This window comes from Colius striatus, chromosome 2 (assembly GCF_028858725.1).
Source record: "Colius striatus isolate bColStr4 chromosome 2, bColStr4.1.hap1, whole genome shotgun sequence".
Lineage (NCBI taxonomy): Eukaryota > Metazoa > Chordata > Aves > Coliiformes > Coliidae > Colius > Colius striatus.
In genome coordinates, this window is record NC_084760.1 from 48777489 (window position 1) to 48791466 (window position 13978).

The 13978-nt window shown below is 45.4% G+C and overlaps 1 protein-coding gene across 1 annotated transcript; it reads right to left on the reverse strand.

The window, feature by feature from the left end:
- Positions 1 to 1959: 1959 nt before the first annotated feature.
- On the reverse strand, positions 1960 to 13198 carry OSTM1 (osteoclastogenesis associated transmembrane protein 1). The gene is made up of 6 exons (XM_061990391.1): positions 12854 to 13198; positions 9552 to 9666; positions 7387 to 7484; positions 5964 to 6128; positions 5005 to 5170; positions 1960 to 4690 (listed from the first exon to the last, which is right to left on the reverse strand). The coding sequence occupies exons 1-6, from the start codon at positions 13190 to 13192 to the stop codon at positions 4635 to 4637; spliced, it is 939 nt and encodes a 312-aa protein (XP_061846375.1). The 5' UTR covers positions 13193 to 13198; the 3' UTR covers positions 1960 to 4634.
- Between the last annotated feature and the right edge of the window lie 780 nt (positions 13199 to 13978).

Below are 13978 nucleotides of genomic sequence, written 5' to 3' on the forward strand. Positions count from 1 at the left end.
TACGGTGGAGATCTCTTGTAAAGCACCAAATACATATGCAATTAAGTAAGCAAGCTCCTGTCTTGCACACCAAAGCAAGGATTCAGTAGGAAACAAGGGTGAGGAAATTGTCTTATCTGGCTGGATGGCCAGCAGAGGGGCTGATACCTTTCTGTTAAACACCCGTGTTTTGAAGAAGTTATCACACGACTGACTGCAGGCATCAATCAATCACATCACCTCCTATTTTCTTACTTGACTTGTGATTTTTGCCTTAGATTAGAACAGCGTCTCCAAGACAGCAACTGCATTTCAACTCTTGGCACAACACAAGGCTACCAGTTGCACATAAATCATCCTGGCTGCCTCGAGCAAGTAGCAACAGACACTAATCACAATGCTGGGGGAAGCAATGCCTCTGAGAAGGTGCAGAATTTATTGGCTCCACTCTACCAATGTGTAACTTTTCACACTGCCAAAAAAATAGAGAAACTGCACAAACTTAATGAAGGTCAGGCTAAAAATGCTTACCTCAGCCCCAGAAGGAGAATTCACAATAAAGTATGAACAAAAACTGGTAAGTTACCCATATGTTCTGATGAGGAGTGCAGTGACTTTGCTAATCACACAGCTTATCACTCCAGAGAAACTCTATATTCAGGGCATGTATAAATCAGCAGAGATGCAAGAAGATTTGATGGTACTTGATTAACTGGACAGTAAGTACCAGAAACAAAACATTAGGAAGCTGAAGCCATTTTGTGATTGTAGCAGGCATTTAATAAAGATGGGGAAAAAAGCAGCCATTACAAAAAAAAAAAAAAAAGCAGTATTATTTTTTGTTTGTTTTAAAGAAAAGGTGCCCTGTCTAGTGCTAAACAGGAGCCCTCACTCAGCTTCAAATAGAGCAGAAGCTTTGTAAAGAGCCTTTACACCAGGATTTCTTCACCACGATTCACAGCATCACACAATTCAGTTACCTCCCCCTAGATCTGAGCAGTTGCTTTTAAGCATCCCAGAAGCAAGACCCTGTTGCCATCCCACAACTTGCTCCCATTCCTGACCTGTATAAGCAGCCCACCTGCACTCCCCTGCATGAGGAACTTGGGCTTGCTACCAGTCCCCAGCCTCACCTCCACCAGAGAGCCTGAGCCTCCCCTTTCCAGCTCAGCTGCAATCAAGGCCCCATTAGTACCCTTTTCTCAGAGTCTTTCAACCACTTTCGAACTTAATCAGCATCTCCCTCCAAAATATTTTGTCCAGTGTGCTTTAGAACCTCAACCACTCCCTGAGCCACTGTTCCACTCACCATTGGGCAAGTCCCCCATCACTCTTCCCACCTGCCCTTCTCCTGTGCTTACCACCTTTCCACTCCTTCTCTCAAGCATAGAGGCAAACAGAACCACTTCTATTTTCCCAGCTGAAACTGCACCACATGCACCAAGGTTGCAACTTCCACAGCTTGCCTCCAAGTCCCTTGCAAGTGACACATCGAGACTTCAACTCACCTTTGAAACAGATGACCAGATGCTGCCAGGGCCAGACGAGAAACTCGACTCCCTCCATGGTGAGGCACTGCACTGCCGTTTTTCAAGAAACCTGCCCGCTCAACAGCAATCCAACACAGTGCCTGGTGAAGCTGAAAGAGCCCAGGCAACCAAACACCTCCCCACAAAGCCAGCAAGCTCTCCCCATTAGCCTTGCTCACGCACGCCCAGCCAAGAAACTCCCTTGCAACTAGCAGGAGCCTTTGGGTACGCTTCAGCGGGCTTTGGCCGAGCTGAAACTGCACCCTATTCTCAGCAGTTGCGCCTCATTTGCTCTGCAATTCAGCGCAGCACTGCTCTGAAAGCATCCTTCTGATGCTGTTTTCCTGCAAATGGCATAATGAGCAATAATAAGCAGGTGCTCCTCAACATAAACCCGGAACAGCAGGAGTACAAAACTACTACAAATGAAGCAATTAAGTAACCACGTTGCTCATTGTTTATTGACAATCTTTATTAGAGCTGACTTTCCCTGTTCAGAGGCTTCCTGGGAAGTATAAATATAAACGAAAGCGCTACCTCACAGTAAGAAATCTTTATTTGCACAAAAAGATACAGCATTTCAGAGTTCCTCCAGAATACCAAAAAGGCCAGAAACAAACCAAGATGAAAGACTAGCAGCAAAAAGAGTTCCAGAAGTTCAACAGTGCGTGTGTGTGCGCTTCCACATTTCTCTAGGAAACTGAGTACAAAGAGAATTCAATCCGTTTACATATGAAATATCCTACCAAAAATATAACACTGTGTAAAGAAAGTTAGTAGTACAAAGTTTGGAGGGAGGAAAACAAAAACAAAATAAAAGAGGAAATAACAGACGCAGTATTAAAAGTCTCAAGTGTAAACTTTACTGGTGCTTTAAAATAAAACCCAACAAAAGTCACATGAGTATTTCCGTTTGGCTTAGCAGCCAGAAAAATAAGGAAAGCTGATTTTTGTTTTGGTTTGTTTTTTTTAAAGTGCTTAACCACCATATCCAAAAGTAATGACTTTCAGACCTACTTAACATGAATGTGCTCAAAAAGCCACCGCTTACAGTATAAAAGCTGTCATTCTGAAACGCTGCACATACAAACTGGCTTTATCTGCGTGAATGAAAGATTGCTTTGAACAGCTCTCAATCATATGATGTCCCAAATCGATGTAATGCTATTAGAGCAGGCAGCTGAACAAGTCCCAGAAAGTTGAAGTTTAAGAATAGTAGATATAAAAAGAATAATCTCCTTTTATTATTATCTTTTTAAAGGCAGCACTGCCTCTCCCAGACATGAGAAGGTAACTTTACATAACAAGCAGCAGCAACACAGGTTTTATGATGCTGTTGTAAACTACCTAGAACACAAACTGTTGACCTAGTAATTGACTTGTTTCATCAAAGGGAGATAAAATACTTCTTGCTCATAAAATACAAACAGGCAATAACCAGATGGGTGGGACTGATTGCTGAGACAGTACCTCACTTAAGATTAGATGTACTGTCAACTTGACTTCAACACCGACATAGGTCCTCGTTCAAAAAACCCACAAAAAATAACCTGAAAAGCAAGAAGATCAACGACTTCAAGAGCTCCAGGACTGTTTTGTTACATTGTTATACATTTATTTGAGCCTTAGTGCAAAGGAAAAAATTAACATTCTAGGCTCCAGAGCAAGTCAAATACAGAAAACCGCTTCACGGGAGGTTTTTGGACAGACATCAGGCACACAGATTCCAAGAGAAATTTTAATTTTTCAGCTGTTGCAGCCATTCATTTGTACCTCAATGTTAGAAAACACATTTAAAAATGGCAGCGAAGGCTCTGGCACTCATTAACCTCAAGTCCAGCTCTAAATCATGTCAATCCCATGACTCTCCCACGTCGGGACTATCACAAGCGAACCGAACTGTCGGTATTGTTGCAGCCATTGAATTGTGCCCTATGACAGTCTGTCACTAGCACCAACCCACTGTTAGAATGATACCAATTTCTCCATCAGCTTTGGCATCCTGCAAGCTTGAATGTGTTTACATTTATCTATTTCATAGGCCTCACTGTTTTAAACTAGTTCTTGAAAACCACTGATTTGCAACACAGTACCTTCGTTGTCCCTCAGGACAGTTAAGTTAAGAGATAAATACGTATTTTCTAGAAAAGTTAACTTTCCCCTACAAAGTTCCTGTAAACACCTCTGTATTAAGTCATAGCAAGCTTTACACCAGGAAGTTCATCATCTCCAGTGACTCGACTTTACCTCACTTTTCCTCTACAAAAACCAAAACACCCTTTATCATCAATAAGCAAATAACACAATAAACAGACATACAGTGAAGCAGACAGTGAAGTAATTACCCAAATGGACATCTAAAATAGCCTCTGAAAATATAACATTTGAAAAGCAATTATTTTAGTGGTTGAAGTGTGCAAATGACTAAATATGCCACCTGCTTCAGAGAAAAACAAATACTGTGCTCATCAGTGATTACTGTCCAAGTCTAGCACTGGCAGTTCTGTTGCTTTTGTTGCTGGCTTTGGACATTATATATTACCACTTTCTCTGTGTATTTCATGTCTCTCTTTTAACAGAAACCAGCAGCATGACTTTGGAGCAGTATAGGAAAGACAGGAACTGTATCTTTTGTAGAGGTCGCCCATCCACCCCAAGCCTGACAAGACTGAATATTACGTGGAACTAAATGTAATGTTTCAAGCGGGAACATCAAATATTATTTCAAGTTTTGTCTGTCTATGGAAATCACCTCAAAAAGAATCAGAATCTCAGGTTTCTGTGGAACAGATACGAAGAATATGGAAAAAATACCATGCAAGGAAAGTGTAGCTATTCTATTGATGAAAAGTACAAAAGCTTTGAAAAAGAAAAACACCAGCTTCAGTCCAAAACTGGAATAAAAACACAGATTTTTCAAAACCAGAGTCCATACAGTGTCACACAGTCCTGCCTTGTCATGTTTGTTAATATCCTTGCTTAGAAGTCAGACAGCATTTTGTTTAACTTGTGTTGCTCTGTATCATTACACTAAACCATAATTAACTCCTCTTTTGTGCCGGCCTCATTCCAACACAATTGTACCCACTGTATACCAGCAGCAGTTCTCAGGTTTTGTTTTGCAGCTCAGCTGTATTTTTCTTGGATGTTCACAAGACTGGCATTTGACTGGATGCGCTTGGCTAGAAAGGGAAAAATTATATGAAAATTAAACACAAAGAATTCCACAAAACTAGTCCCTCCACTCCCTCTATTTATCAGATACAGACTTGCAAACAGCTTTCCATTCACGTCCAGAAACTTTAATGAAAAGATACGGCTGAAGCTCTTGAGTACCCTTCTTCAGGGGACAGCAGCAGACTAATAGTCACTATTAACGCCGTCAGCACAGCTGCAGGCAGATCTGGCTGAGGCCCCTCTCCTACAAGAGCCAAGCGAGTTCCTGGCATCACCCAGCTCCAATGGTGAAATGTGAAACGCCAGCACCATCACTTACGCAAAATAAGTATCCGTTTCTTCTGCTTCGAGTGAAGGAAGCTACTGAGGTAAAATACAACAGGTAGGAAGAGGATAAAGGACGAGACTGCAATCACCGGAACCGTGTCGCTGCAGGGAACAGAGCAGTTGAAAGTCCTGCTCCAAAGCTTCCGAGTGATGTTCATCTAGAAGAAAAACATAAGTAAGCTGCAAAAGCAAGCACGTGTGTTTTTGCTGGGCTGAGTGGCAAACACTCAGGCCTCAAGACACTCAAGTGTTCAAGCGCAACCTCCGAGAACAACACCTCAACAGACCTCCTCCCAAAAGCAAGTAAATGCCTGAAAGGGCAGAATCAGACAAATTCAATGGAGCCAAGATTTCACATCGAAACTCCTGCAAGCTTCAAAACCTGAGTGTATTCAGATATACTGCAGACATTGCCACATGCCTATTTCCCAGAGGAGTCACCGACAGCCTGCGGGGACGGGGCTAATCCCACACTTTCAACAGCACTCCTTTTGCCCAGCCACTTAAAACGCCACAATATAACAAAGCTTTTTCCAAACATATGTTGTCAATGCCGAGGACCCCTAGAAACAGCTGCTGTAGTAAGCAATCAATTATAACACTGGCTAGAACAAAAGCAGTAAAGCTTCATATTAAAAGCCAGAAGATTAAGAGATTTTTTTCAGGATTTTTTTGTTATCCATCCCCTTTGCAGTAACAAGAAATTTAAGTGCTGCTACTCAAACTGGAATGCACCTGGGTGACCACGAGCTTCAGTCACGCTCCTGCTGCACTGAGGACAGAATGTAGCGAAATGGCCCCATCAAGCTAACTCCCCCGCTGCCAAAGGCACAGCTACCCACACTGTAGCACACCAAAACGGAAAAGGCAATCCCCAGCAAGAAAAGCGTCAACAGATCAGATGAAAGACCACCATGGCAAGCCCTCCCTGTTGAGGATTTTATTACTTACTGCGTCTTCCACGTCGATGCACAAGTGTGCAGAGTGCCCAGACTCACCACCTTGCCGGTTCATCCTTTGCAAATGGTTATACAGGTCACTCAACATTTTGTAGGTTTCATTGCAGTTTTTACACACTTCTGTGTAGTTATTTGGTGACAGATAGATGGTTTGTCCCTAGGGTTACAAAACAGCATTCATACAGTTTTAAGGAAGTCTTAAAAAAAAATCAAACACCAAACTTAAAGATTAGAGTCAAGTTTGAACAAAAATCCAGATTTCTAGCACCCTAGATCAAGTAGAGGATAATGCAGAAGGAAAGAGGAGCAACTAATTCACTAGAGACAGAATCCACTTCCTGCAGATTAGGCATCTCAAATTGCTCCCTGAGGTAGCAGTTTGCTTGGGGTTTTTTTAATATTAAGTTTTAAGTACCAGTTCCCTAAAGGAGAAAAAAAACCAACCCAAAACCCTAGCAATTAAATGTTATTCTGGACCCAGAGACCAAACTCCTTAATATTGTGTTTTGTTTTTTCATTTGCCCATACCTAACAAGTAACTACCGTTGTTGCTGACAGGGGCGGACTTAGCCATAGTAAGTAATCCTTTTAGTTTGTGACCTTCACCACCCCTGAACACAACATGACACACTTAAAAACAAAACTATAGTCTCTAAAGACATGCCAGCCCAGTAATGGTTGTAGCAGTTACCTACCGACCACTGGGTTAAGTTCTTCGTTTAGACGTGAACTGACAATAGGCCAAAACCTATAAAGGCACATTTCCTAGAAACCATTCATAGTTTTTATAAAAGCAGACAGTTTCCTCAGAGATTGTCTCTTGCCCATTTTCACTATTGAATGATTCCAGAACTTGGCCAGTTTCTGAATGAAATGGAGTACGTGCAGTTTCTTTGACTATTGAAGGCATTTTCTTTGAGGACAATTACCACATGTATTTCACCAAGTGAACCATACTCCCTTTGCAACATGCACAAACTTTTGCCTATCCATCATTTTACCAGTCAAAAGAACTCTCATCATGACTTACAGTACTGGTCTTTCTGAATTGGTCTATATTATCAAAAGGCAATTTAAAGATTATGTTGCTCAGTCAGAAGACAACAGTTCTCCGAAGAGGCAGAAGAGGAGACTTGCAGCACGCAGACATGATGGTTCTTACTACAGAACTATCAACCACTGTGAACTCAGAAATTCTGATGCAAAGAAGCATTGCAATTCCACAGAAAGTGAAGTCAAGGTGAATACCAATTAGAATTCATTTTAGGCTCTTGATCTGTAAACATCTGCATTTTACAGATCATTGCTTTATCTGCCTAAAATTCACAAACTCAGCAGCAGTTTATTCAGTGTAAGTAAGATTTTGCTAGCAATTAGAGGACTTAGTGCTTCTTTTAAATACACAACATAAATACCTGAAGGTTATGTTCAAAACATGTCAGAGATTTATTGAATAAATCCAGGAATTCTACTGTAGAATTTGATAATCCCTCACTGCCGTTCTTTAAACAGTCTGTCAAAGAGAAAGAAAAACATCAAGATATTCTAATTTCTACCATTTCCACAGCTGACAAGCCCCAGCCACTCCACTCCTGCAAAAAGGGCTCTCGACTATAAAAGACAGGTCTAGTCAACACTGCGGTTCCCTTTTCTCCCTGCCACTGATGTCTCAGACCTGCTGACCTAACTCTTCATCGAGAACATATTTCAGAATTAATTTGCCTTGATTAAGTGAGAGATGAAGACTATCCTCAAGAGCTTTCTGAAGAGGGGGTCTGAATTATCTTTAGACTTTAAGATAAAACAAGACATTACTTTTATTTTCTACCCTGCTTATCTGGCTTTGCCCAGCAACAGTAACAGCCATTATGTGAAAGCAGAAGCATGAGCAGCAGAGATGAAACTGAGAGCATCCAGGAAGCAGCTAGCCGACAAACACAACAGCAGAATCAGAGTTAGTTATTATTGTTTACAGAATCCCAGAGCAGTAGGGGCTGGAAGGAACCTCTACAGATAATCCAGTCCAAACCCCTGCTAAAGCAGGTTTCCCTCGATCAGGTGGCACAGGAATGAGTCCAGTTGGGTTTGGAAACCTCCTGAGAAGGAGACTCAACACCCACCCTGGGCAGCCTGGGCCAGGGCTCCTTCATCTCAACACCAAACAAGTTTCTCCTCCTGTGCCAGTGGCACTCGCTGGGTTCCATCTTATGCCCATTACCCTTTATCCTGGCACTGGCCACTATACAACAAAGACTGGCCCCATCCTCTTGACATCCACCCCTTAGGTATTTATAAGTATTGGTAAGATCCCCCTTTTCTCCAGGCTAAACAGCCCCAGTTCCCACAGCCTTTCCTCATAAGAAAGATTCTCCAGCCCCCTGATCATTTTGGTGGCCCTGCACTGGACACTCTCCAGAAGTTCCCTATCCCTCTTAAGCTGAGAAGCCCAGAACTGGATGTAGTACTCCAAATGAGGCCTCACTGGGATAGAGGGGGAGGAGAATCTCCCTCAATCTGCTGGTTTAAGAAAACAGCTAATCATCTCACCAGCTTTGAGGGGAGCTCTGGGGCTTCCTTCCCTGTCATAGGCTCAACCCTACCATGTTACTGCTTCCATCCAACCCACCTTACTTCAGGTGCTCTAACCAGACAGATCCTTGAAAACAAAGTGGTTTGGGAATTTAAATGCTCGGCAACAGCACTGTGAGAGCAAGCCAACATCTTAGAAAAGTCCCCTGAAAGAAGGAAGCACCAGCAGCGTTGAGAGTGAGCATTCAGCTGGACACTGGGCAGGCAGCACACTGCTCAAGCTAAGCGCAGCAGGACAGTCCAGACCACAGAGCTTCTCCTGTACTGCCTTTCCAGTCATCACACAGCTCAGACTCATAAATGAAAACAAACTCTTCTGGGCTCTCAAGGGGCTCAGCAGCTAACCCAGCATTTTTAACACTCAACTCCATAGTGGTATTCTCTCTGTTTCCTAGTGCACCTATTAGTGTAGGGTTCCACTTTCCACACCACCGGGATGGCAAAAAGCCATAGCTCAGCTGTAAGTACAGCACAGCACCATCAGCACGGGGAGAGCGAGATACAGGGATAGAGCTGGACATCCTCCACTCATAAAATGAATTCAAAAGCATGGCTGTGGAGGCAGATACTGCTCAACGTATAAGCATCTCAGAGTTACTGACTTTATTAAACAAATGAGGAAAAGTTTCTCATGTTGTGGGTTTTCTTTAAACGGGAAGAGACAGAAAAACAGAAGACACCACAATGAAGATAAGGAAAGTCTCCAGCAAGGTCTGTAGATCACACAGAAAACTAGCAAGACTACCTTTTGAAAAAATATTAGAAATACTTATAACACAACTAACTTTTCCAACAGATTAATGTGCTCAGATTTCAACGCTATCCCTTACAGAATGAAAAGCTCAAGTACCTTTCACTGGAATGGCTCTAGTTTAGGGGTTTTGTGTTATCTACTGACTATATCTAAATAAATACATACCATTCTGATCTGGGCAAATTTTAGGGTCTTAGTCCTAACAGTGACACGAAAGCTACAGAAGGAGACACATACTTGCGCAGTTGGCTGCCTCCCACGTTTCGTTAAAGAACTCCGAAAGGGTCACAACTACCTGCAGCCTGTCAGAGGTCAAGATGCTTTTGGCACAATTGTGGCTCTCAGAAGAATTCTAGAGGGGGGGGAAAAAAAGGAAACAAGCAAACAAAATAATCCAACATTAAAAATACAAAGGGAAAAACTGGAAACTTATTTTAGGCAAGCACAGCTAAACAATTGTGGCACATCGACACTTCTAGAATAAGCCAAGCAGAACAATTCATACTATGAGCAACACAGCTTACCACCTGTGGTCTTTGAAGACCCCCTAGGACTGCATGAAACTCAGTCAAATATATGTGACTGAAAAAAACCCCCATCCATGCAAAGAGTCAGGGTCTCTCTGCTCTGGTAGGTTCCTTAGCCTCATCCATTTCTGGGCTGCTGCCCCAGGAGCCAGCTCAAGGCACATGCAACCAGAGGCGAGGACCGGGTTGTTCTCACTAGATCAAAGGAATATTTGAAGCAGCTGAACCAACAGACTGGCCTCAAAAACAAAACAAACCAAACCCAGAAGAGAGAAAACAATCTCCAAAACCACCGTACCAACGTACTGCATCTGTAGCAATCTGCAGCAATCTTCCTCTCTGATGAAGCAATACCAGGAACACAATCCTCTGCAAAGCAGGGCCCGTTCCCCCCAGTCTATGACCAGGCAAGGCTCCTGTACTACATGGGTATAGGTACTCATCTGTCTTAGTGAGACACCCAGGGCACCCCATCCTCAAAACAGGCCCTGGCACAGCCCTTACAGCAGCTTAATTCTATGACCCAAGCTCATAAAAACTAAAATTAAAAAAAAACAAAGAAAAAAAAAGCAGAGCAGCTCTAAAAGCAATTTGAGAATAAACAAGAAGTACCCTATCAGAATTCAGAGCAGTGTTTTTCTCCTTCAAAGCTTTATTTTCTCCCTCAAATCACTAATACGAAACCATGACCTCCAGTCAGCTGACTCCTGTGCTCCAGTTCCTGTTTTTTTGGCTGCTAAATTGACTTAAGCACTTATCAAAGAGGCTTTTGGCAGTATTGAGAAGTGACGTGGGACATAAAAGAAAATAGTGTCTGTAATGAGAAACATGTTCCTTGCAGAGCTTTATGAGAGATCCAGTTTCTGCCTCTCTCTGTTAAAACAGGTTTCTTTTTTACATAAGTTTCCCTTGCAGACTCAAGTGCAGAAGTCAAGTATTGACACATCCAACAACTCCTGCATTCACCCGCTTTTATTTCTAGTGAATTACAAAGTTTTGCAAGAGAGCGGTTAATGTGGGAAACTCTACAGTTGCTTCATGAAGGTCTCTAATTGTGAAACTTCCTCACCAGCTGGACTCATAAGTGGAAGAAAAGCACTTTTAAATCCAAAACTGAACCAGTAGACCTAAATATGTTTGCTTAATTTACCTAGTAAGGAGGATTTTACACTTCAAAGAGGTCCAAAACTTAACCTGGCTGCTTCTTGCACATTGCACTGTAACTGTTGTAGTATGGCAGATAAAAACATCAGATACCAGATTACTTGTGATCATGGATTGAGGTTGCAAGAGGGTCACTCCCTTTATTTATTTGGTTAGTTAATCCACACACAGAACGAAAGCCAAACACTCTCTCATAAAGATGGATCTTCCAGACCAGAGAGTGGACCAGTCCTCCCAGGCTGCCAGTACTCAAGCACAGCAGCTGCAATGAGTTCATACATATCGTGAGCACTGGGAGATGTTTGGCAACCTCATGCCAACCAAAAGGTCACACTGAAAGCACCCAAGGGAATTATCTACTCAGTTTCTCACTTTCACATTACCTAGTCACTGCTATGAAACAGCTTCCACAAGAGAAACAGATGAAACAGACTACAGGTTTGCAAACTAAAGCAAGAGTCCGCTGGCTACAGATTTGCCCTGAAGAGGACAATTATCAGATGAATATCCATAGGCTTTTCCAGTACTAGCACTGGGGTGGTGAGGGAAAACAGGTAGACAACACATCAAAAGCAGAAAGTGATGACTTCTTCACTCGGCAGGTAACCAAGCTGTGAAATGGTTTGCAGCAGGTCACTGCAACATCAGAATGTCACCTGGGTTTGAAGAACAAGACTTTTCCTGTCAAGGGCGATTCTAAATACAGATTCAGAAATCCCAAGACCAGAAGCACAATCGGGTGGACATGCTGCTATAAACTTGCTTTCTGTTTCCACTCTACCAGGGCACCCATTTCTAGCCATCATTGAAGAAAAGACATAGATCCTTTGGTTTGATCCACTACTGTCATCCTCACATCATCCCAGATACTTTTACAGATGGGAAAAATGAGGAACACGCAAAACCAGTCACAAACCATCTCAAACATCTCCAACACTAAATAATAGTACAAGAAAAAAGACGCTCAAGAGTCTTGAGGAGGTAACCAGAAGACCCAGCTTCAGTCAAGGTTTCCCACTGGTAGGGTGGGGTCCACAGACTCCAGCCAGTGCTCAGGACTTCTAGTTCGCTGACAGTAAGCCATGGCTCTTCAGAGATGATGTGCATCACTTGCCACAACTTCGGAGATCAACAATTTTCCAAGAAGTGCTGGGCAACTAAGTTCTGCCAGCGTGTTTTACTAGTGCTATACAATGACCTGCATGCCAGAGCACTGACAATGCTACATCAGCAAGAATTCAAGTTTCCCAACTAATCCAGAGAAGCAAAGCCTATTTTTTCCTGCAGGAGGGTGTACTTGACCCTAACCATGCCAGGAGCTGGCTACACCAACTGTGCCACACGCTGGGCAGCAGAAGGCAGTCATTTACAGACAGTGGTGCCTCCCAAACATTCCCAGCCTCTGTCAAGCCAACTGACACATCCGGTGGGGATGGGCCCTGAACTTTACAAGCTGGGAGATACACTGACCGAGGACACGAGTGCCCCATTCACCGCATTAGTGTGGCAGCTCACACCACCAGCCACGCTCACGCCTGGCCTAACGCTGGCCACTTCCCCTCACTCTCCGGGCAGGACCAGAGCACAGGGCTGGGCGAGATAGCCGCTGTCACATCGCTGGAGCCGAACGGCGATGCAGCACTGTCCCGGGGTGGGACCCACCTGCCTTCCCGAGCACCCCACATCCAGTTGCGTGCGGCCCAGCTGCGCTCCGGCACAGAACTGACACGGCTGGAAGCTTCAAGGAAACACTCCTGACCCTCCACCCAGGCAGCGGTGCGGCGAATGCCGCCCGCCCGGCCCCCCGCCCTCGCCCGCCCGCCCGCCCCTCCGGCCCCGCGGACGCACCCCGACGGCGCGGGCGATGTTGCCGTACTGTGCGAGGAGGTGGCGGTACTGGCGGTGGCAGGCCTGGCAGAGCTGCACCGGGCGGGCGCGCTGGCCCAGGCAGCCCGTCAGCGCCGCGCTGCTCTCCGCGAAGGCGGCGAGGAGGCGGCGGCACTCGGGCTCCAGCTCGGGCAGGTCGCCGGGCAGCCCCGCGCCCCACAGCTCCTCTGCCAGCTCCCCCGCCTCGCCCAGCGCCTCCAGCGCCAGGGGCCGGCGCGACTCCCCAGCCGCGGGGCTCAGGGCGAGCGCCAGCGCGGACAGCAACAGCGGCGCCAGCAAAACGCAGCGCAGCGGCGCCATGGCTGCCGCGCCGAGGAACCGGAAGCGCCGTGCCGAGGAACGGCCCGCCTCCGCCGCGGGGCGCCGGCGCTGATTGGCCGTCGGGCGGAGGGGGCGGGGACATGGCCGGGCCCGGGGAGGGGGGAGGCGGGGCGGCGGGGCCGTGAGGGCGGTGGTGGGGCCGCGAGTGGCGGAGCCGCCGCCTCCCGCTCCCGCGGCACGGAGCTGGGCAGACTCCCACCCCGGGCACAGGCTGTTGCTGCCTAGGAGGGTGTACTTGGCCCGTACACATTCTGCCCCATGGGGACTGCAGTTTCTGTGTGATGCGTTTCAGCCCAGTAATGCGCTTTTCACCTGAAAAGGAGGTTTCCAAGTACCTGTCGTATGGAAAGTGACGTTAAAATAACGCGGAAAATACAGCAACAATTAGGAAAAAGAGCCCCCGAAGCAGAGAATGAGTTGATGAGCAGTGGCACAGGCTGCCCAGAGGGGTTGTGGAGTCTCCTTCCTTGGAGGTCTTCAAGACCCGCCTGGACACGTTCCTGTGTGACCTGATCTAGGTGAACCTGCTTCTGCAGGGGGGTTGGACTAGATGATCTCTAAAGGTCCCTTCCAATCCTACTATTCTATGATTCTATGATTTTATGAATAAACCGCATCTTTCTGCAGACAAAGTGTTCCCCACGTTTTACCTCAGGCTGGACAGCTTGGTGGGCAGCTGGCCCCAAACTTTCCCATGGCCGCTGCTCAATAAAACCAGTCACCAAAGGAAAACTCTTCCCAGAGCAGGAGAGAGAGCAGCGGCAG

Bases quoted from the DNA above. Each gene is read 5' to 3' on its own strand.
- OSTM1 (XM_061990391.1), bottom strand. From the start codon at position 13,192: ATGGCGCCGCTGCGCTGCGTTTTGCTGGCGCCGCTGTTGCTGTCCGCG. The intron at 7,485-9,551 runs GTATGTGTCTCC...TCTCTTTGACAG, and splicing joins GGAGGCAGCCAACTGCGCAA to ACTGTTTAAAGAACGGCAGT. The intron at 5,171-5,963 runs GTAAGTAATAAA...TTTTTCTTCTAG, and splicing joins GCATCGACGTGGAAGACGCA to ATGAACATCACTCGGAAGCT.